This window comes from Rhinatrema bivittatum, chromosome 5 (assembly GCF_901001135.1).
Source record: "Rhinatrema bivittatum chromosome 5, aRhiBiv1.1, whole genome shotgun sequence".
Classification (NCBI taxonomy): Eukaryota; Metazoa; Chordata; class Amphibia; order Gymnophiona; family Rhinatrematidae; genus Rhinatrema; species Rhinatrema bivittatum.
In genome coordinates, this window is record NC_042619.1 from 353,853,184 (window position 1) to 353,876,929 (window position 23,746).

Here is a 23,746-nt window from a genome sequence, read left to right on the forward strand (position 1 = left end):
CGGTATATAAAAAAAATATATCCAAATGGTAAATGATTAAGAGCACTAAACTACACCACTACAAGTAAATACCAATTATAATACACATGTGGTGAATAACCCTGTATGCCCAAAGAATAATTTTTTCTTTTAAAAGTATATATATTTTTTTTTTTTTACAAAACTTTTAAAAATGTTCTCTCATTGAGTGGTATTACCGATATCACAACACTGCAGTTATGCATAAAGGAATCACCACCATCATCATTCTGGTGTCCTTTAGGCAATCATTGTGCTACTACCCATTAATCTCTGATCTTAATTTTTTACAAAAAGTTTTATATTATCAGTTTAATTAGAAACTTCTTTAATAAAACGTTATCCAATGTTCACTGCCCCAGTGAAATTTCATAGTCATTCCATTCCCAACGGAGGGCCCCTTGTTTCACCCTATGGGCTTCCTCGGGGTTATTCAACAATCTACTCCTTCAGTTTCCAAGAGCATAAATGTGAACAAAGTACTTATCTGAACTATCAGTTTTCATTCTAGTCAAATGTAAAAAAAAATAAAATTATATATATATATATATATATATATATATATATATATATATAATTTTAGCATATTGTAATCTGTGATGTATTTCATTCAAATGGTTACAATGTCAGGATGTACTTAAAAAAGGAATTGAAAACATACTGAGAGTAACTCATACTGGTCCGTGGGTGCATATGTGCGCCCGTTCGTCAGCCTAGTCCCAGGGCGAAAATCCCACTCCTACCACGTAAGGGGGAGGGGGGGGGGAATTTTAATAGTGACGCGCGCCGACGCCATTGCCAGTTTTCCCGTTTCACCCAGTTAAGGAACTGGTCTTCCAAACCCCCTTGGGTTAATAGCCTTCCTTCCACCCTTTCAGCCCCAAACTTTAAAACCCCCTCTGATCTGCCTAGATGTTTTTGTGTCATCACTTCCACGTCATCCACGGCAGAAGCAGAGTTAAGCGGCTGGCAACCCCAGTGCATGCAAGTATTTATGCGCAAATTTAAGGTTAAACGCCCCAGGTCCCACCTGTGTCCAGCCCAGACCTCACCCACGCCCCTGTTTCAGAAATTCCAAGACCTGCGCGCAGCGGCACCTACGCATGTAAAAAATCTGCTCGGCAGGCAGCAGGCTGACATATTCGTGCATTTCCTGATCGATCCACACGTCGGGCTTTCAAAATTATCCTTACTGTATAGGAAAAATCTATTTTAAAAGTCATTACTGATAACAGACCATAAAGTAAAAAAAATCCTCACTCTCCCCACTGAAGCCAGAACAGGTAGGGCTTTTTCCCCGACTTTAAAAGATGTCTTAAAAAGTTCTCCTAAAATCTGAAAACATATCTCTCTGGTAGTGATAAAAATACAAATAACAAAAACAGCAAATCCCTCATGGGAAAACTGCTGTGATACAAAGTAATTCTCTATAAAATGACCATCATATAAAACGCCTCTTGCAAACTCAAATCGCTATGCAAAAGTATGGCATCTTATAATCATTGGGCAAACTCGGTTAAAATGTATGAAACAATAGTCCATTTTTTAAGCAGATTTTGTGTCCTTGTAAGTAAACGTTTTTATGGGGTGGTGACTTATCTCAGAACAACACCTGACAATGGTAAAGGTTTTGAAATCTGCTTCCGGGTACTGGGTTTCAAAAGGGACATTCCATGTCAAGTGGACCAAATTTAGAAAACCATCCACTCTTGACCTCCTTCAAATTGAATAAAATTTCGTGTGGATATTCGCCTCAAACAAAACTATGCAACATTTTTCGACTGGATCTCTATTGGCTCAAGAGCTCGAGGCAGCTGCATGAAGGTCGCTCTTTGAGTACTGTGCTCCGCGCAACACAAAACAGCCAATTTGTCCGGGCACTGCAGCCAAACAACCCCTGTTAGGGGCCTGAAATCTGGTGGATTATTACAACCTCTGGTGCTAAGTTACTATGCAAAGTTTGGCACATAACATAAGCCTGCCACCCTTTTTATGGGTCCGATAGCACTCGTGGAGGTAATAACCATATAACAGTTGTGGTGGCGTGTACCATTTCTAATTTCAAAGTGCAAAATGTGATGTCTCTCCAAAAAAATAGTGACACTATTTTTTTAAAAAAGTAACACACAAGTCAAAGACTATAGATTGTAATAAAATAGACAAAAATCTTCTTTTAAACAAAACATTTTTTTGGAGAGACATCACATTTTGCACTTTGAAATTAAAAATGGTACACACCATCACAACTGTTAGAACCGAAACATGGTTATTACGTTCACGAGTGCTACCGGACACCAGTACACATTACACTAACATAATTGCCCGTTTGGTTGAGTTTTTGAGTATATGCAGGGAGAATCTGCAAGGTCTTGTTTTTTTGTGGTTAATTCTTTTTGTGGGCCAGCAAAGTACGTGAAAAATTTTACAAAAGAAATTTAAGGTCTACTTTGACGCCTCATTGCTCCTTATGTATACTTCAATTCAGGCCATAACTGGATCAGTACTCATGGCCCATGACATACATCTAGGATTTGCACTAGGAGACTTTGCAGGCAACTGGAAGCAAAGATATAGTTACAGAAAGACATGATGTCACCTTTTTATGCAAATTGTTTCATTTTTTTGGGATGCAAATATCTGTACACTGTAGTTTTTAATTTTTTTCTAATGTCATTTGAAAGAGCACCTTTTTTTGCTACAAAAGTCACCCTGACCCAGGATTACAGTCCCAAAGACAAGCATCATTCGCATGCATGAATGCACTATGTTAACAAGAGCCATCTTTGGCACCCAACTGTGAAACATGCAAACAAGCTAGAGATGTGGGATTTCACCGTTGCAGCTCAGTTTACTGTGCTTACCACACTTTTAGCTTTTGACACATATTTGTTTAGATATATTTTCATAAATTAGTCATCTAAGACAGTGCAAAACTTTGTGTGCTGATTAGTTACCTTGCATTGGTCAGTGGTGGCTGAGCCACTGCCAGTTCAGCAAAATTGACGACCCCATCACCTAGGGGCCACTCCAGACAGCCAGGCAAGGTACCAGCCACAGGTTTCTAAGCTTTTATTCAAGCACAAAACAAGAAAAGGCGAGACACTACATACGAGAAGTGCTTAAACTGCAGATTTCACAAAAATTCACTTAGGGGGTCATTTTTCAAAGCGATTGCGTGTGATCACTAAACGGGGGCGGCGTCAAGACCAGAACAGGAGGAGTCGGGGCGGCACCGGAGTGGACGTTGTGAGGACATTGCGGACAGAGAAAAGGTAAGAACCCTTTTCGCTGCCAATTTCACGCCCAATAGCAGCACCTTTTATGATGGCGCTATTGGGTGCGAAAGCCAGCAGCAATCGCAGGCCCCCCCCCCCCCACGATTCAGGAAGCCATGGTAGCTTAGAAAATCTAGGCCTCGGTCTTTATTCCTGCCTTGCACATGGTTTTGTATGTCCCATCAATGACATTGGCTTGTGAATAAATGTATTTCCTGCCCGATGAAGTTGTTATGAGTACATCAAGGATAGCAGTAATGTGTCCTTCTGGAGCCCAACAGGTGACTCTACGGGTCGGCCAGTAAAAATGACCTGGCAGGACCTTGGGGGGTGCAAGAAATTGACCAAGACATCACATTTATGAATTAAGACTTTGCATATATGGCCAATCCACCAGGAATTATTATAAATCTAAGCTAAATCCTGACCAGGTTGGAAGCTGGATACTTGAAGGGCAGGAAAATATTCACGTTCATGTTCTAGAACACTTGCGATGAATGAGATGACGTCATTCAAAATGTTGCTATTGCTTGAATTGATGATTTCCCCTTGTGTCAGGAACTGTATGACCTTTGCTAAACCTCTCATCCTGAACAGGACTGATTGCTTCAATGTCCTCCTTTGGCACAAAGAAAAACATAATACCAGGGACACTTACCACAAAAGTCAAATCGATCCTTTGGTGTCAAAATTTGGTTGTTGAGGAGGCATTGTAAACTAGCACAGGTAGCTAAACATTTTGGGCCGGATTTTAAAAAGGTTTCGCACGTAAATCCGCGCGTGTGCTTCTTTTAAAATCTAACCCTTTGTGGTTCCTTCAATCCCATCACAGGGTGATTTTTCCATGGCTGGTGCCAAAAAAGTTCCATTCAGTGAGTATTTCAATGCGTTGAACGCATGCAAAGTTTTGTATCTATTTTAAAAATATACGTGCGTATATTTTACATGCAAAAATAAAGTAGGACAACTTGCATAAAACTAGATTTACGTTCATAGGTCAGTATATTTTAAAGCATTTGCATGTAATTTGAAATAATAGTTTACCAATTGTTCAACCAGTCTTTCTCCAGGTCATTGAGACCCTCCTGGTTCTTCAGCCTGAAACCCCCACCCCAGTTCACCCAGACCTCCCCCCTCTGAGAACAATAAATATGTTTATTATCACTTACGCAAGATAATTTGCAGATGAAAAATTAAGCAAGTTGCCAAATGTATGCTTAACAGAATGCATGGGGGTAACCTGCCTGGATCGACTGTTACTACCGTGAGCAACTTGCTGGGTAGACTGGATAGACTGGTCTTTATGTGCCGTCATTATTACGTCACTATATATGCATGTAAGTGACATACATAGTGACATAATAACCTAAGCATGTAACCATTAGCCAAGCCCCGGAAAAAGCCTATACGACTTTTTTTTGTGTGCTTATGTGCACATAAAATGTAATGTATGCGTGTACTTTCGATCTTTATAAGATACAGGACATGCGAGTCCATGCTACTTATGCGTGTACATGCTAATTTTTATGTGAGTAACATTTTGAAGAAACACCCCTTAGTGATTAAATGCCACTTTCCCCCCTCATCAACCATTAATCAATTCATTAATCTTGTTCTCAAAAGTTATATTTTTTATTTCATTGACAAAAAAATAGGCTTAACAAAAAAAAGAAAATGCATCTAAAACATGCTTTCGGCTCATGCACCAATAGTGCAATGTTTCTGTCTCCAAAGCAAATGTTGCTTTTCTTGTCTGAGAACCCCCTACACTTAAGCTGTTGACTGCACTTGTCAACAGATGCTAACAGGACGCTTGACCATTTAAACCCACTCCTGAGTTAGTAAGTGCTGATTAGGATAAAAGCTATTGCAATTTAAAAACAGGGAAACATGAATTTAATCTGATTTGAAGAGTCTGAAAGGCAAAACATAAATCAAATAAATAAATGACAGTGACTTAAATAGTTGCAAGAGGGCGGAATTGTGTACCAATGAAAATTAAAACCACACTCTGGAGAATGCACTGCCCCTGCCTGTATTGTGAATTGAAAGTTTGGCTTTTTTTTTTTTTTTTATAGCTCTGCGACTGAGTTCTCCGAGGACAGAGAAATACCCACAGTACTTGCGTGAAATCCACTCTTGACATGCCTGAAAGAGTGGAATATAAATCAAACAAACAAACAAACAAATAAATAATGTATCTGACCTATTTCACAATTTCTGCCTTCGTAATCTTCGGCACATTGGCAGACGTAGGACTGGAAGGCGTCCCGGCAGGTTCCGCCATTCTGGCAGGGATTGGAGGCGCACTGATCTTCATCTACAAATTACTCAACAACATTAGTACACAGTACATTGCGGCGAACGCAGACAAGAACGCGTGATTTGTGTAACACCTTTGCAGCATTTACCATACCAATGTATGTTTTCCAGAATTCTTTCTGAAAAAAAAGAAAGAAAAAAAAAAAGGAAGGGTTACATGCGCCGTGCGTTCATAGAGCGTAAGATTTCATCTTTAATGTTATCATCCTGCAAAGTAAGCAATGATAAACAGGCAGGGAACGTTAACCTTCAAACGGGCACACGGACACACATATACGCAGTGTGTCATCAGGACAAGCCCAGGGTCATCAGGGGGCGCCCCCGCCGCTGCTCGTGAGCCAATGAGGCAAGGTGAAGAGGCCATTTCAGGTGGCAGAATTTTGAAGGCGCAAAATGTGCCCCTTCAAAATTCTGCCCAGCCCCTCCTCACCCTGCCTTCCCCCCCCCCCGTTGCGCCATCCTCCTGACCCCCCCCCCAAGACTCATGGAAACCCCCGGTGGTGCAGCGGGGGGGGGGGGGGGGGCCGAGAGTGATGTTGTTCCCGGGCCATCGGCGGCCACTAACCAGAATGGTGCTGGTGACCTTTAGCCCCTACCATGTGACAGGGGCTGCTGGAGCCATTGGCCGGCCCCTGTCACATGGCAGGGGCTAAAGGCCATCGGAACCATTTTGGTTAGTGGCAGCCGATGGCCCGGGAGTGGCAGATCGCTCCTGGGCCCCACGCTGGACCACCAGGTGTTTCTGTGAGACTTGGGGGGGGGGGGGTTAGGAGAGTGGAGGGTTTTTTTAATTTAAATTTGGGTGGGCGGCACGGGGGGTGGGGGGGGGGGAGTGGCGGCACGTGGTTCCCGCCCCTGGAGTTGGGGCTGTGACCGGGGATGGGGTGGGGTGAGGAGTGTCAGTGCGACTGGGGGTGGAGAGGGACTGCTCAAGGCAGAAAGTGCCTAGGACGTCTCATCCCCTTGCACCGGCCCCGTATGTATGCTCAGTCCAAAGGAGGACCCTAATTTCATGGTTCCCAGTGTTTTAATAAATACATAAGATGGTGTTCCTAATGCCACGCCTGTAGCTGCACCCTGAAAGTATACAATGCATGGTAACGTGCAGGAGTGGCCTAGTGGTTGGAACAGCAGCCTGTGACCCTGGGAAGCCAGGCTTCAAATCCCACTGCCACTCCTTGTAACCTTGCCCCTTCACCTTCCATTGCCTCAGCTGCAAACTTAGGGCATCACTCACCAAGCATTTTTCCCCATAGACACAGCATGGCAGAAAAACCTTAGCAAACCAGGCCCTGTGGGGACAGAAAAGTACCTACAGCACCTGAAAGTATTCTGCTTCGAAGTGCCTGAAAGGCAGGCTAGCAATGAATACATGCACATTTTTTTTAAATGCAGGGATCTGCATAGCTTATACACCTATTTTATAAAAATGCACAGATATATTTTACACATTAAATAATTGAAACATGTGCACATAATGGCCTACAATGTATGCTTGGAGGCAGGCATTTCATAAAGTTGGCTGCTGTATGCACATATCTCACTTATTTAAAAAAAAAAAAAAAAAAATGCTTGCGCGTGTACTTCCGAGCACCAGGTTCGCAGAGGCTCCACCGCTTGAGCCAGACGTGCACCTGTTCAGCCACATCCTCCACCACTTTATCAAATCCCCCCCATTTGATGATGTACGTGTATTTCATAAACGTGCACATTCCAAACCTTCCCCCCGAAACATCCTCTTTCCATGCTTTTCCGTGCGGCAGTGAACGTACACCCACGCCCTTCAGAAAGTTTCCTTACCATGCAGAGCCTGCTTACACACGCACACAACCCCCGTGTAAATCTGGGAAAATTCACCCCAAAATTTCAATTAAAGATTAGCATAGGGAGAGTTCATTAACCCCCCAGAATTTCACATGTTTTTCTCCAAGATAAAGCTTCACAATCATCACAGTTTCTATAGATTTAAGATTGCTAAGTGTTTCCTTGAATTATTATTTTTGGAAAGAAAATTTAATTATAAAAATTACATCTTCCTATAGTAATAGTCCTTTAATAAATGATAGATATATTGACATGGCTTAATGGGGAACATAAGAACATGCATTACTGGGTCAGACCAAGGGTCCATCAAGCCCAGTATCCTGTCTCCAACAGTGGCCAGTCCTGGTCACAAGTACGTGGAAGGATCCCAAACAGTAAATAGATCCCATATTGCTAATGCTCGGCACTAAATAGTGGCTTTCCCCAAAACCACCTGGTCAATAACAGTTTATGGACTTCTCCCAGGAACTTGTCAAAATCTTTTTTAAACCCAGCTGTACTAAATGCTTTAACCACATCCTCTGGCAATGAATTCCAGAGCTTAATGGTGAGTGAAAAATAATTTCCTTCTATTTGTTTTAAATGTGCTACTCACTAACCTCATGGAGTGTCCCCTAGTCTTCATATTTTTTGAAAGAGTAAATAACTGGTTCACATTTACTCATTGTAATCCACTCATGATTTTATATCCCACCTCAGACATCTCTTTTCCAAGAGTCAACAGGGTTGCTGACTGTACCAATCATTTACATTTTTTGAAGGTGTAATTAAAAATATGTAGATAAAGGTGAGCCTGTTGATTTAGTGCTTTTGGATTTTCAGAAGTCCCTGATGAGAGACATCTCAGGATATTAAAGAGTTATGAGCTAGCAGGCAGTGTCCTATTGTGGCTTGGTAACTGGTTAAAAGACAGGAAACATAAGAACATAAGAAATTGCCATGCTGGGTCAGACTAAGGGTCCATCAAGCCCAGCATCCTGTTTCCAACAGTGGCCAATCCAATTTACAAGAACCTGGCAAATACCCAAACACCAAGAAGATCCCATGCTACTGATGCAATTAATAGCAGTGGCTATTCCCTAAGTAAACTTGATTAATAGCCATTAATGGACTTCTCCTCCAAGAACTTATCCAAACCTTTTTTGAACCCAGCTACACTATCTGCACTAACCACATCCTCTGGCAACAAATTCCAGAGTTTAATTGTGCGTTGAGTGAAAAAGAATTTTCTCCGATTAGTCTTAAATGTGCCACATGCTAACTTCATGGAATGCCCCCTAATTCTTCTATTATTCGAAAGTGTAAATAACCGATTCACATCTACCCATTCTAGACCTCTCATGATTTTAAACACCTCTATCATAACCTTTTCAGCCTTTCCTCATAGGGGAGCCGTTCCATCCCCTTTATCATTTTGGTCGCCCTTCTCTGTACCTTCTCCATCGCAATTATATCTTTTTTGAAATACGGCGACCAGAATTGTACACAGTATTCAAGGTACGGTCTCACCATAGAGCGATACAGAGGCATTATGACATTTTCCGTTTTATTCACCATTCCCTTTCTAATAATTCCTAACATTGTTCATTTTTTTGACTGCCACAGCACACTGAACAGTCAATTTCAATGTATTATCCACTATGACACCTAGATCTTTTTCCTGGGTGGTAGCTCCTAATATAGAACCTAACATTGTGTAACTATAGCATGGGTTATTTTTCCCTATATGCATCACCTTGCACTTGTCCACATTAAATTTCATCTGCCATTTGGATGCCCAATCTTCCAGTCTTGCAAGTTCCTCCTGTAATGTATTACAGTCTGCTTGTGATTTAACTACTCTGAATAATTTTGTATCGTCCACAAATTTGATAACCTCACTCATCATATTCCTTTCCAGATCATTTATATAGGGGTAGATTTTCAAAGGGTTACGCACGTAAGATACGCGCGTAACCCCCCGAAAAGCTGCCCCAAGCTGCCCCTGCACGCGCCGAGCCTATCTTGCATAGGTTCGGCGGCACACGCAAGCCCTGAGACGCGCGCGTATGTCCTGGGGCTTTCAAAAATGGAAAGTCCGGGGGCATTCCTGAGTCCTCTGGCACAGCGGCCGTGCTGGATGTTTGCGTGCCGGCAGCTGGCCGGCAGGCGTAACTCGCCGAAATAAGGTGGGGGGGGGGGGGATGGGTTAGATAGGGGAAGAGAGGGAAAGGTGGGGAGGAGGCGGAAAAAAGTTCCCTCCGAGGCCGCTCCGATTTCGGAGCGGCCTCGGAGGGAACAGGGAAAGCCACCGGGGCTCCCCTAGGGCTTGGCGCGTGCAAGGTGCACCCCCTTGCGTGCGCCGACCCCGGATTTTATAACATGCAGTGTTTGCTATCCCTGGGAGTGAATATCAAGAAGCAGATCTACACTTTGGGATCTGCCTGGACTGGCCCAGCTTCAAGACTGGATACTGGGCTTGATGGACCTTGGGACTGACCCAGCATGACATGTTCTTAAGTTCTTATGCGCCATTCACCTGGTCCAATTAAGAGTTGCAAATTAAAGTTTGCTTCTATAATGTAATAATGTATATTTAAATTCTACTTCTTAGTTTTGGAAATGTCCATTTCTGTAAGAATAAGGTGAGACTCAGCCGTTCACTTACTGTCCTTCTGTCGTCCCTGAAGATTTCCCTGGCCTCTTCAAATGAACATACTTCCTCTATGCACTCCCGCTCAAGTGACCCCAGCTTCAGCTCTTCAAACCAGCTGTTAGCTCTCCTCTGCCTTATTCTTAACAGGTTATTTGCTTCCTCCGGGCTTAGGAAAACTGAAAAATAAATGTAACGTGAATCGATGGAATATAGTCTGTTCTCAGTTTGTATGCGCACGCTCAGTAAAAAGGTTAGCATTATGAATGGATGGTAATGCTGTGAAGCTCTGAGGATGACTAAGGTCTCCTAGGTGGCAGCCGAGCGAGTGGGTGCGGAGCGTGAGTGGGTGGATTCGATTTTGCAAAGTTATCAGAAACCTTTCAGGAAAGGAATTTCCATATCCTCAGACAGGGAAAGACATTTGTAAGCCAGTAAATTATTATTCCGGCTATTATTCCGACCTTGCTCTAAAAGGACAGTAACCAGGGTCTTCCGTAGGGGAGACAAGAATAAGCACGAGTGCAACTTATGTTAGAGGTCCAATGCTACTCCAGAAATTCAGTACAACATTTACTACATGAAGGTAGCATAATGGATATTTAGATGATATGGGCAAGTGTTAACTGGCTATTTACTCTGCATTTACCCTCAACCATTTGTCTATAAAGCCTCAATAATAAGAATTAAGTTGTACTGGGCAAATTTCAGCTTTTTATAATGTATGCCCTGAACTAAAATGTGCATAACCCTCATTACATACAAATGCAACAAACAATATATATTTTTAGAGGAAGATACAGCGCTATTTAAGAGTAGGATTTTTTTGTGATTGTCAATTAAATGAACCATCCACCACAAAAGTTGCCATAATCACAAAAAACATCTTTAAATGTGTAGCATGTAGAATGTGTGATATGCTAATAGAGTTCAAGTGAAAACTTATGGGGTAGATTTTCAAAGGGTTACGTGTGTAACTTACGTGCGTAACCCCGAAAACCTGCTCCTGCGTGCGCTGAGCCTATTTTGCATAGGCTCGGCAGCACATGCAAGCCCCGGGACGCGTGTATGTCCAGGGGTTTTGAAAAAGGGGCGTGGCACCAGTCTGGGGGCGGGACCGAGGCCTCCGGCACAGCGACTGTGATGACGGAGGCCGGCCGGCGCACGCAAGATACGCCTACCACAGGCAGGTGTAAAAAGTGAAACAAGGTGGGGGGGGGGGGAGCAGAAGAAAGTTCCCTCCGAGGCCGCTCTGATTTTGGAGCGGCCTTGGACCGATTTTATAACATGCGCATGTTATAAAATAGTGTACATTTGTGCGCGCCGGGTAGCGCACAAATGTACCCTGCACGCGATTTTTAAAAAATCTACCCCTATATCTTCTAGGGATGTGCATTCGTTTGCGACGAAATAGGAAATATAGACGACATTTCATATTTTGTCAGGTTTCGGGGAGTCCACAAAACGATAAGAAAACCACACGAAATTTCGTGTGTTTTCCTATTGTTTTTTGGGGGGTGGTGGGGGGGTGGAATAAAGGGCACATTAAAAAAAACAACCCAAACCCACCCCAACCCTTCAGATTTAATTCATTACAATCTTCCACCCTCCCAACCCCCCCCCAAAAGTTGCCTAAAGTCCCTGGTTGCCATTTTTTAAGATGGCACTGGCCGTCCATTGCTCCTACCATGTGACAGAGGCTGGCCAATGGCACCGATAGCCCCTGTCACATGGTAAGGCAAAGGGCCACCAGCGCCATTTTGTTTACTGGCAGCCGACGGCCCGAGAGTGGGAGATCGCTCCCAGGAGCCCCGCTGGACCACCAGGGACTTTAGGCAAGTTTTTTTTTTTTTGGGGGGGGGGGGGGGGGAGGTTGTCAGGGGAGTGGGGGGATTGTAATTAATTAAATCTGAAGGGTTGGGGTGGGTTTTTGTTTATCAGTTCGGGATAGCCGAAAAAAAAATCGACCCAAACCGCAGGAAACAAAATTTCCCATGGCAGGCCGATAATGAAGGCCGAACCAAAAGGTTCGGCCAAATCATCTCTCTAAATACCTTCCCTGCTAATGAACTGCTAAAAGAGTTAAGGGCTCAGATCATCACAGGCTTTTCCTATAGTCACAGAATGGGAGAAAAACCTTAGCGCTTCACTGTCACACGTATCCACAGTACAGCATTTCTGCACGCGAGGAGATGCACAGAGAGTAACGTTTAGTATTTTATAAACTGGGTGGCAGGAGCTGAAGTTTGTAAAATACTGCATAGCTCTGCTGTGAACATATGCGAGTACGTTTCAGTACGGGTGAATATTTCCAATGCAAGAAAACACATACTTTACCTATTTTATGATCATGTGCGCATATATTTTAGGTGTGTAAAAAAATATATATCACATGTTCGCGCAATTACGATTTATATATGGAGGCAGGTGTTTTATGAAATATTAGGGATGTGCATTCGTTAGCAACGAAATAGGAAATAAAGACGATATTTCCTATTTCGTTTCGTTTTGTCAGCCCCCCCAAAATGCAAGGAAAACCCATGAAATTTCATGTGGTTTTCCTATTGGGGTTTTTTTGGGGGGGGGGGGGGGGGGGGAGAAATGGTACATTAAAAAAAAAAAAAACAACCCCAAACCCACCCCAACCCTTAAATTTAATTAATTACAACCCCCACTGTCCCGACCCCCCAAGACTTGCCTAAAGTCCCTGGTGGTCCAGCGGGGATCCCGGGAACGATCTCCCGCTCTCGGGCCGTCGGCTGCCAGTATTCAAAATGGCGCCGGTGGCCCTTTGCCCTTACCCATGTGACAGGGGCTACAGGTGCCATTGGTCGGCATGGCCCGCACCCCCACCCAGAGCTTCCCCCCACACACAAAAAAAAATAAACAAAAAACTGCAGACAACAGACAAGCCTGATTTCTCTTGCACCAGACAATTAGCAGGTGTGAAAGTGTAGTGCATACAAGACTTCCACGAGCACTTCTGAGCCTGGCCCCAGAACAACCCTAGCCTGCCTCTTATTTTCCCCGCGGGTAAAACGTGCGTGCAAAATGGAAAATACACATGTATTCAACATTTATAAAATAGCATATCCATGAGTACATAGCACTTTCATGCATATATTGCTTTTTTTTACACACGAAAACTCCTTTGCAAATGTACTCCTCAGTGAATCAGATCCTTAAGCACAAAACAACCCACAAACCTGAAGGCGACTACTGGACTTATATGGGAGGGAATTACTTTGGCTATTATAATCCCAGTCAGGAGTTGAGCTAGGGGAGCAGTAACCATTTTCTTTTTCACCTTTCTAATTTTTGACTTTGATACTGGGTGCACCCTCAAAGAGGGATGTTTTGGATGTGCTTTTTTTTTTTTTTAAATAATTATGAGAATATTAGATCCATTTTAACTCAAGAGGGTATCACTGTAGTTCTTTTGATTACAGTCCAGAAGTTCTCAACCCAGTCCTCGGGACACTCCTAGCCCGTCGGGTTTTTCAGGATATCCACAATGAATATATGCATGAGATAGATTTGCATATAATATCCCGAAATCCTGACTTCCTAGGTGTGTCCTGACCTTGCTCTAAAAGGGCTGGGGACAGATAAAAAAAAATAAAGGGGGGAAAAAGTTGTATTAACATGTTATTTCTTTAAATTGTACGGAGTTTTTTTTTTCAGAAAATGGGGGGGGGGGGGGGGGGGGAAGCATCTTGGCAGGCTCTTTTTATTTTTTTTGTCCTCTTTCAACCCTTTATTTGAAATAAATTTGATTTGATAGAATTTCTATAGTATATTGTTGATGTTGTCTGCCCAGTGTCCTAATTGCATTCAGGCCGATCCAATAACTCGATACTCAAGCATCCGCTTTCTCCTTGCGTGCCCAGCCACCTCTCCTGGGCGCGGGATCCAATATTTAAATGAGGGGGGGGGGGGGTTCGCACTAAAAAGGAGGCGCTAGGGACAAGCGCGAGACCCCAGCACTTCCTCGGCATCGGGGCCACAGGTGGCTGTCAAGCGGTTTTGGAAAACGGACGCTCAATCTATGAGCGCAAATTTTCTCCCGCTACCAGCACATAAATGTACAAGATGCATGCCCTGGACCCTGTATCTTGTGCGTGTGTATTGGATGTCCAGAATTGTTTTTTTTAAATAAATCACTGCTTTATTTGGTTCCTCCTACTTAGTATTGCTATGATACTATTAGAAGGAATCAAAGAAAGCAGGATTGTTTTTTACTGTGTTTATATAAAAAAAATTTAAAATAAATGTTTAACATTTTTTGTTGTTTCGATAGTTAGTTTATATATATATATATATATTTAGATAGATAGAGAGAGAGGCGATTATATAGATAGATATTTTTACTTATACATATAAATATGCAAGAAATATATTATACACACACACACACGCACACACACACACACACGCACACACACACAGATGCAGTAGTAAAATTGATTTTGTGTGATGGAAGTGCTGGTTCATTCACACAGGATTTATTTGGGAAGATAATTTTTCTAGACTATTGTCTTTATGACCCTGTGAATGTTTTGTTTTTAACATTACATCAAACCTTATGACATGAATTCATGGAGAATACCCTTTTTATTCTGTATCCCGCAGTTTTCTTTGCACTTTAGTTGACAATTAATTCTAGCTACCCCTCCCACCCTTCTATCCCCCTCTTTTAAGTTATTTACCAGGTTAATCTGCATTTGCAGATTTGCCTCAATTGTTCCCTGATATCTTTTACCCTCACCTCTCCTACCTTGCACCTTCCTCCCTCCCTGTTTTCTTACATTGAATTACTCTCCCCCTATTAAGTTATTTATCTTGTTAGGAAGCTGCATTGTACAATGCAGCTTCCTATTCGCCTCATTCGTTAATTCTATCTCCTTATCTCGTATTGCAGTTTTCTCTTCGCCTCATTTGTTAACTCTGTCTTCCCGTTTTATTTATTCAATTTAAGTATTATCCTCCCTTTCAAGTTTTTTACCTGGTTATTCTGTATAATTGCAGTTTCCTGTTACATTGTTCAATGCAGTTTCCTTTTTGCCTCATTCGTTAATTCTACCCCTTTTATATCGTACAATGCAGTTCGTTCTTCGCCTCATTTGTTAATTCTCTCTCTTTCTACCTTATGCTTCTCCCCTCTTGCACATCTTCCTTCTCCTTCTGCTCCCCTTCCCTGTTTTCATTTAGTTCTATGTAAACCGATATGATGTAACCACGAATACCGATATAAAAAAAAAGCTGTTAAATAAATAAAATAAATACCCTACTACAGATTAGATCTCTTTCAAGAAGCTTAACCTACAAAACTAGATAGGTAAACTCCTGATGACAGATTCCTTACCGATATTTCTCCGTATGTACAGGGAAAAGCATGCATCAAATTCATGTGAAGGGCACTGCTACAGTGCTTCTATTGTACTTTTTTTTTTAAATCATTTTTATTTTGTTCAGATGTCACAGTATAAAACAAATTACTTATGGACATGACATAATAAACATAACATAGGTATCGAGAATTTTCTTTCAATGTACAGGAGATTCTGTTGCATTTCTAAACTATGGCCTTTATGCAAAGCAATTCAGAAGCATGCAAAAATAAAAATTATGCACAGGGATAAACTTCAGATGGACAAAGCTGAATATTCACCGCTATTGGACAATATATATATATTTTTTTCAGCAGGAGATAAAACTACCACAAGCTGAATATTTCCAGATAGCCGTATGTGCAGCTCAGGAATTCTGCAGAACCGAGGCCTGTGAATTTACACTACACATGGATAATTTGGGAGTCGATTTTTCAGAGGTATCTTTCCTCTTACAGCGAAGAGCTCAATCTTCTGCAGAACTAATCTGACGTGAATCTAAAATGTATGATCCCAGTTCACCTGGAGACGTACCTGCAAAAGTAGAAAGAGGAAGTAGTAGGGCGATGGGGAGAAGAACCACAGCCTTCCAGTGACAGGACACCATGGTGAAATCTAAGTGCCGGTGATCCAGCGGGGGCTGGACGTTTGACGAGGCACACGCTGCTCGATCAAAGTTCTCTGTTAGAGTCTGAAGTAAAGAAATGACCCAAATTCCTGTGCCATAACTGGGAAATGAAATCTGAAGTGGAAAATTAGATCCTGCAATTAAGCATAGTCAGATACCCTATCGCATTCTCATCAAACAAAAGTGTTTGTTGCTCATTGCAAAAAAAAAAAAAATTAACATGCAACCACAGATAGTCTAAGCCTGAAGCATATTTTTAATGGCTGTAAGGAAATTTACCACTAAAAAAATGTAAAACAAAGGTTATTTGAAATGAGAGATTCATTTATTTAGGAGGAGGAGTAACTAGATTTTGGTGGCACACAGATCAGTACGTAATTAGGGGCTGATTTATCGAACACGTTAATGTGCATTGTTGCTATATGAATATATATTGTTAGCAAGCAAATAGAACCCACTGAGACTGATGGGACCTCTTCACTAGCAACGCATATTAATGAGTAATGTGTTTTGATACATCAGCATCATAGGATGTTATTTGTATTTGAAGCTCTTAGGTCATTTACCTTTTGTATTGTACATAACATGAACTGATCTTCAGATAATTATTAGCTAATGAGTTAGCTAAAGCAAAGAGATAGTTACCGAGTCTGCTCTGTCAACACTTGAAAAACAGTGCAGACTGTCATATACAAACAGTCAAGCGATACACCAATATATATAAGAGAAAAATTTGCACTAATAATTGGCCACAACTAAGTGAAGGATGTGGAATATTTGCAAACTCAGAAACAAATATTATTATAGCTTTCAGAAATAACATTTTTTGGAGGTAAATGTTTGTAATCAATACTGGATGATGAATTAGAGTAAAAGTTTAATCTAGGAACCAAAAAACAATGGAGCATCATTATGTATTAAAGTTTATGTAAGACCAATACTTTCACTAGAATAGTACTAATGTAGTAGTCCTGTCCATGACACAAGGAGGACTTGGTATAGTCTAGGGGACTCCAAACGTCATAGGGCAATTCCAGTCACTAAGAGGAGCAGGGGAAGTCTCACCTCAGTGTTTAATGAGCGGAGGGGTAGTTGTGGGTTATATCTGACTGTTTTTGAAGATGTCAAATACTGGGAAAGGGGGAAGGCAGGTTCTGGCAGATTGAGTGTAATACTATTTCTGGATTTTTGCTTCACAGTAAGGAATTCTCCTGGAATCATGGGGAGCCCCACTACATCCACCCAGTTCTGTCTCTGAACAACTAGATTGGGCCAGGCTGATACCTGAAAACCTCTAGGTTATGGGCTCAGGCTCACAAAAGCCTGTAGAACCAGACAGGGGCAGTAGAATGCCTTTTTGGTTGGGTGGAGGCCAACCAAGCTCCACCCTAGCTCCGCCCACATTCCCACTGCCAATTTATTACTCTTCATTTACAGCTAATGTCATTCTATCCTACAAATAAATCAGAGTATAATTATTCATTCCCAGACCAACTAAATGCTTGATGCTTGAAAGCCAGACTAGCCACAGTAGGAAAGGAGAAAACGACCAAAAAAGCATTTCTCATAGAAATGTCAGTCTGAAGAGACAATTCTGTACTACGTATAAATGTCTGTAAGTGACTATTCTTTACTATGCATGGAGAGAGAGAAGACTATCAAGTACCACGAGATGCAATCAGAGACCAAGAAAATGTGGCCTAAAGATTAAGAAACAGTCTGTTTGGATGCCACTTACCTGATTAAAAAGAACTTCCCAGCTCACCTCAAAATGTTGGCTGTACATGTAAAACACCTTAACGAGCTTCAGGAAGAAGCCGTTCAGCACAATGCAAGTATTAAGAGCACTAACAGTAAGTTCCAGAGCTTGAGATCATCCCCAGCCCACCAGACCCTGGGTTAAGAGAAATTCATGCTGGTCATTGGATGTGCAAGACAAACCCAATACAAATCCTGTATTTCCAGTTCTGTAATCACCTACCCCCTCTTTCTCCACCCCCAATAAGCACAGAGCCCTTTAACAATGTGGGTAGAGCAGGATGGATGTCTCCTACACCTCACCATACAAACACATTCTGGTGTCCTCTAAGTAAAAGAAACACAATTTTCCTTCACAACCAAGCACATTATGAAATAATACAACATCCTGGAAAAAAAAATACTCGGGACATATGTAACAAACCTGCCATGCTAAAGGAGCAGTAACTCGTAGGACGCCATTGTAATTCCCATCTCTGGGTGTGGATTGCTACCCCCTTAGGGTCATAAAAGTATTTGTTTTCACTCTTTGGGGCTGGGACCTTCATGGCCCTTTCAGTGTCTGGATCTCAGGGGGAGATTACTCCCGAGCCTCCGAGTACTAAGGTGACACCTCGTCTTCTTGTATTTGTCTCTGGGAGAAAGGTACGTGCATGTCCCAGTGTGTGCTGAATGTGCCCAATAAAACAACTAGAGCCACCGTGTTAGTGGAAAAATTAAAGTCTTTACAGTTGAAAAGGTGTGAAGGTAGCACAAGAAATCAGTCCACAGTACCACGGTCTATTTTCTTCTACAATCTCCTCCTTGATCTGTACAGGAACGTCTGATGCCAGGGTCAGGGGAACGTTTACCCTCCAAAGCTTGGAATAGAAAGAGTCCCCAGGTGGGTAGGTAGGGTGTGCTTCGGATGGGCAGATCACCCAAGTTAAAGTCTCTCTCTCCCCAGGGGTCTGAAAGCACTAGATGGGTATCTTCAAGAATGTTAGGCTTTGCCTTTTCCCACAGGTTTTCCCGGACTTCTTCGCGTCAGATACAGTTCTTTTATCTCTTCTGGTTTTGATCCCTGATGGGAGGGATCCCCCTGAAGCACAACTCTCGGTGCTTCAGTCAGGAGGGAAGGGCAGACAGAATGTCCTCCTGTATCTTGAAACCACATCTTTTCAAAAAATACTGAAGATAACCCCAGCATGTATCCTTGTAGGAGGTCACTCACCACCACTGCAGGAGCAGGCCTTCCCTAACCTGCACAGCCCCAGACACGGGGGTTCCCCATTCCCTGGGCCCAGGCAGCGTACAGGCTCTCGCAAGTCTCCTACCACGTAAAATAGTAAATACAAAAAAAAAAAATGTATCCAGAGGGAAATATCCAAACCAAACAGTTAAGAAAAACCCACTCGCGACCCCGGTCAGGACCAAGAAGCAGGTTTTGCCTGGCTACTCTAACTGTGCCTGAAAAGCAACTGAATCTAAGCTCTTAATTTCCTCCTTCCAAGCTCTAGCCAGAGCACTGCTAATATATCATTTCATTTTCATTTCATTTATTAAAACTTATTAAACTCCTAACACAAAAAGGTCTAGGCGATTTACAACGTACATACATAATATCATTAAAACAACAACATGACAAACGTACCAAAACCAAAAATCATCAAGTTTCATAGAAACCCTAATCTCAACAATATTATGTAAACACATAATACACATGTAATCAAACAAAGGTAAATCCTAAGTCATACCTAACAAAAAGGGATAAACATCTATCATGGTCATAAATTCTAGAAAATACCAGAGGGATGGCTGTTTCAGACCCCTCAAAGAGAGGAGCTGAATTTGAATGGAATCCTCCCCCTTATTGACGTCCTGCACTAATCTGGATGAAATCTGAGACCCCAGGACCTACTGGTAGAATGACATGTAGAGTCTGATATACTATGATTCGGCAGCACTAAAAATTTTACATTGGGATCTAGAACACCAATATACCTTCTGTCGGGAAAACACAATGAAGAAGACTGCCTTAGAGATCCCTACACAGCAAAATACCTTACCTTAGTCACACATGCAAAATGATCCTCCATAAATCAAAATAAATGATCACAAATTAAAAACAGAAATGGGTGGGTCATGGGATGCGCTGCATCTGAGCAGACAGTGGTGAAGGGAGCTCCCGGGACTCTACAGTTTATTGTAAAATATATGGGTTTATCGTACAGTCAGCGAAGGCAACATAAGTAAAGAGTATCCTAAACAGAACCTGCCGGCAAGGTGGGAAGATCTCTGAGGTAAAATATCGAAAGGGGAAACTGGATGCAGCGTGAGGCCTCTGAAGAGGAATGGCCAGCCTTGTTGACCCCCTTGGAGACTACAAAAATGTTGCACATGGTGTTTGAAAAATTCTCCGATACGCTTACTGAAAGCATCCACCCAGAATTGAAAACCGTAGTGGGCAAAGTGGCCTCTTTGGTAGAATCCGTGCGGGAGAGCTCTACCCGAATCGATGAGATGGTTGCATGTGTTGAGAACTCCCTTACCAGTGCGTGGCAAAAGGTGGATGTGCTGGAGAGAAAATGCACGGCCCTTAGTGAGAAAATGGGTGACATTGAGAAGTGGGGTAGACGGAAAAAAAAAACTTGTGGCTGGTGGGTTTGCCGGAGGGGGTGTGAGGGGTCCGACCTGAGAGCGTTCCTGTCCCAGTGGATTCTGGAGGCCCTAGATCTGGCATATGGAGATCGAGACCTGAAAACTGAACAGGCTCACGAACATCTGCCCCCCTCCAGGGTCCCGATGGATGTTCGCATACCAGGATTTTCTAGCTGCACAGATACCTGGATGAGATTAAAATTCTCAACGTTGCCCGACCGAAAGGTGAAGTTAAATTCCAGCAACATGGTGTTTGCTTTTACCCTGATTTGTTCAGCTGTGCTGCCAAGAAATGAGCTGGTTTCACTCCCATAGAGAGAAGTCTCTCAAAGAAATTAGGTTATTCCTCAAAATGCGTTCGGGCCTCATCGCGGCCATTAGGGCCCTAGCCATAATGCATGCGATAAAGCATTGCGAGATGCGTATGCACATTTTTAAAATTTAGTAAAAAGGGAGGTGTGCTTAACGTTGCATGCGATAGCATAATGCGCGCTATTGCACGTTTTAATGCTGGAAATAACTACACCTTTTTTTCCTGGCGCTATGCTGGGTGTTATGCCCGAACCGGGATTTGGGAAAAAAATTGTAAATCCTGTTTCAGGGAGGGAGAGAGAGCGACTCTGTGGAGACCCACTGATTTTGGAACTTGATGGCAGCTAGGTAGATAATGCTAGGTAGAGAGAACATGGTATGAATCTACTCTTTCACCTTTCACCCTTCCAAATCACATAAAAATCTTCACTGAAGGTTACTGTGCTGTTCGTAAGTTTGACTGTGCATGTTATACTGCCCCCCCTAAAACCCACCCCACCCCCACAAATCTCACCCTGAGCTACTAGTGCCCCCCTCTTACAGTGTTATAAAAAGTTAACTTTTTTCTGAGCCTCTACAGAGGCTCTCTCTCTCTCTCTCTCACTCACCCACCAGGAGCAGCCCAAAATGCATGTTTGTGAAAATTTCACGGGTGCGATAAATTTAATGCACGTTGTGGTAAAATAGCTATGCGATGTGGTATTTGGAAAATTACCCTAACCACGCCCCTTTTTTTTTTTTTTTATTGCAGGTGTTATTCTTGCAAAGATTTATAGCAAAATGATTAAATCTAGGTCATACTGGCCTACAGAACGCCTTGCATTATCCAGCACAATTGAAAGACACATAACAGCAAGTCAAGGGTTTTCTATACCTCAGCTGAGGTGCGGTGTTTCCTCGATCAGGTAGGGGGGAGACCTGTCCGCGTCAGAGCAGAGCAGGCGGAGGTGGTGGGGGCTAGCCTTCTGCTTATCAGGACTCGGTGAAGCAGCGCAGCCCGGATACTCATGGCAGTGATAGTGACTGAGTTTGCTCCGACGTGGGCTTCTACATTTATTCTGTCGCCCGCCTGCTTCCAGAGCCCCCCCCCCCCCCCCCCCCCCGTCACTGAAGGCTTTATTGGTTCATGCGCAACTTCTCAACGTTCAGGTCATCCTTTTCTTTTTGTTGTTATTGGTTATGTTACATCATTTTTGTTAATCGTTGCTGTGGGGAAGAGGGATGACGAATGGAGGGTGGGGGGGAGGACGATGTAAGCATTGAATACCCTGGAACAGATGCACAGCAGTCTGGGCACATGCGAGATGGCGTCGGATCAAGCCAGAGGCGGAATGTCCGCGACGGCGCCAGCATTATTGGGCCTCTTTTTGTGCCATTTGGTCGGCTACACAGGGTGAGAGGTTGGGGGGGGGGGGGGATGTACACCTATTAGCACCTCACAATTTGATGCCGTGTTCTTTATGAATTTGTGGTTTTTTTACTTGCTTTTGATATTTTTGTCATTTTGTTTTAAAAACATTTTTTTGTATCCCTTTTTTTTTTTTTGCTTTATTAACATTTTGGATTCCAATAGAGGGATATCTGCATAGTTGTTGCTCGAGTTTAAGGTGGCAGCAGGATATCCCGGCAGCAATCTCAGACAAGCAGCCTGAGATTCAGGACTGGATGTCTGGTGAAATGTCTGGTGTGGAAAGGTAGATCTGAGAGTTATCAGCATAAAAACGGTATTGAAAGCCATGAAAGGAAATCAGAGCACCAAGGGAATTAGTATATCGTGAGAAGAGGGCCCAGGGCAGAGCCCTGATGCACACCAATTAGGAACCACCAGAGGAAGGCAGGCAGAAATTAACTCCAAGGGCAGGCGTTCATTTCTGAGCAGTGGAAAAAAATGCTTTTCTGTACACCCTCCAATATCCTAGCAATATTAAGTCAGAGGAGCCAAAAATGTTTAAAAAAATAAATACATTTAAAAAAAAATAAATTAAAAATAAGTTTAAGAAGAAATGCGCCGGCTGGTCAGGTTAGGAGAACGGATGCTCCATTTTACCGGCATCCATTTTCCTAACCTATGGCTGTCATAAAATTGAGCGTATGTTTCCTGAACCCGCTGACAGAGCCACCTCTCCTGGGATGCCGCTAATAAGGAGGTGCTAGGGACGCGCTATCATCCCTAGTGTCTCTTTTTAGCGCAACCCCCTCATTTAAATACAGGATCGCGATCCCAGGAGAGGGGTCTGGGCGTGTGGTGGGAGAGCAGGTGCGCAACATGGAGCGCCCGTTCTCCCGCACTTCTTATTAAAATCGGCCTGCTAGTGCGTACACCACTGCACCCTTTTGTACTCTCTAATGAATTGTATCTTTCTTTTGTAAAAATTGATCTTAATACGTTTAGTATCTAAATTCTACCAAATTACTGTGATATGCTTTTAACGCTCCTGTTGAAAACAGTGTGCCATAAATAAAAGAGGACTCTACTTTTAAGGAAATTTGCATAACATTAGCTGCAGCCTTAATGCTAATTCACAGACATGAATACAAATTGGCTAAGAAGCATGCGTTCCTGTAACTGTGAGAATGAAAACCTGCTATTGGCTCTGTTGGGACTTGTGATTTCTAGCTAGCTTTTGGTACCCTATCATAACAGAACAAAAGTAAATAAAGCGTGCTCCTACAACTCAAGTAAATGCAGCGAGATGATTTTTATCTTACTTTAGCTTCCTAATAGCAAGTCGAGAGGCTTTTATGGGAGAAAAGGAAATTGCAGACATAACTACAATCCCAGCACAGTAGCATGGTCCATCCAGTCTGCCCAGCAAGCTTCCCTAGGTAGCAACTGCCACTTTGTGCAAGCTACCCCCATGTTTCTCTTAAGTGTAGTAACTGCCCCTCCGTGCAGTTATGCCAAGCTTTATGATAATCCATAAAGATTGCAGCTAGTAACAATTTT

The 23,746-nt window shown here is 42.7% G+C and overlaps 1 protein-coding gene across 1 annotated transcript in view; it reads right to left on the bottom strand.

Annotated features, from left to right (window-relative positions):
• F7 (coagulation factor VII) overlaps positions 1-16,731 on the bottom strand; it is a 28,253-nt gene extending 11,522 nt beyond the window's left edge. Inside the window, exons 1-4 of the mRNA XM_029604669.1 lie at positions 15,996-16,731; positions 10,087-10,250; positions 5,710-5,734; positions 5,500-5,613 (exon numbers count right to left, since the gene is read on the bottom strand). Of these exons, the coding sequence (XP_029460529.1) occupies positions 5,500-5,613; positions 5,710-5,734; positions 10,087-10,250; positions 15,996-16,068 (376 nt within the window). The 5' untranslated portion in view covers positions 16,069-16,731. The remainder of the gene's footprint in view (positions 1-5,499; positions 5,614-5,709; positions 5,735-10,086; positions 10,251-15,995) is intronic.
• Between the last annotated feature and the right edge of the window lie 7,015 nt (positions 16,732-23,746).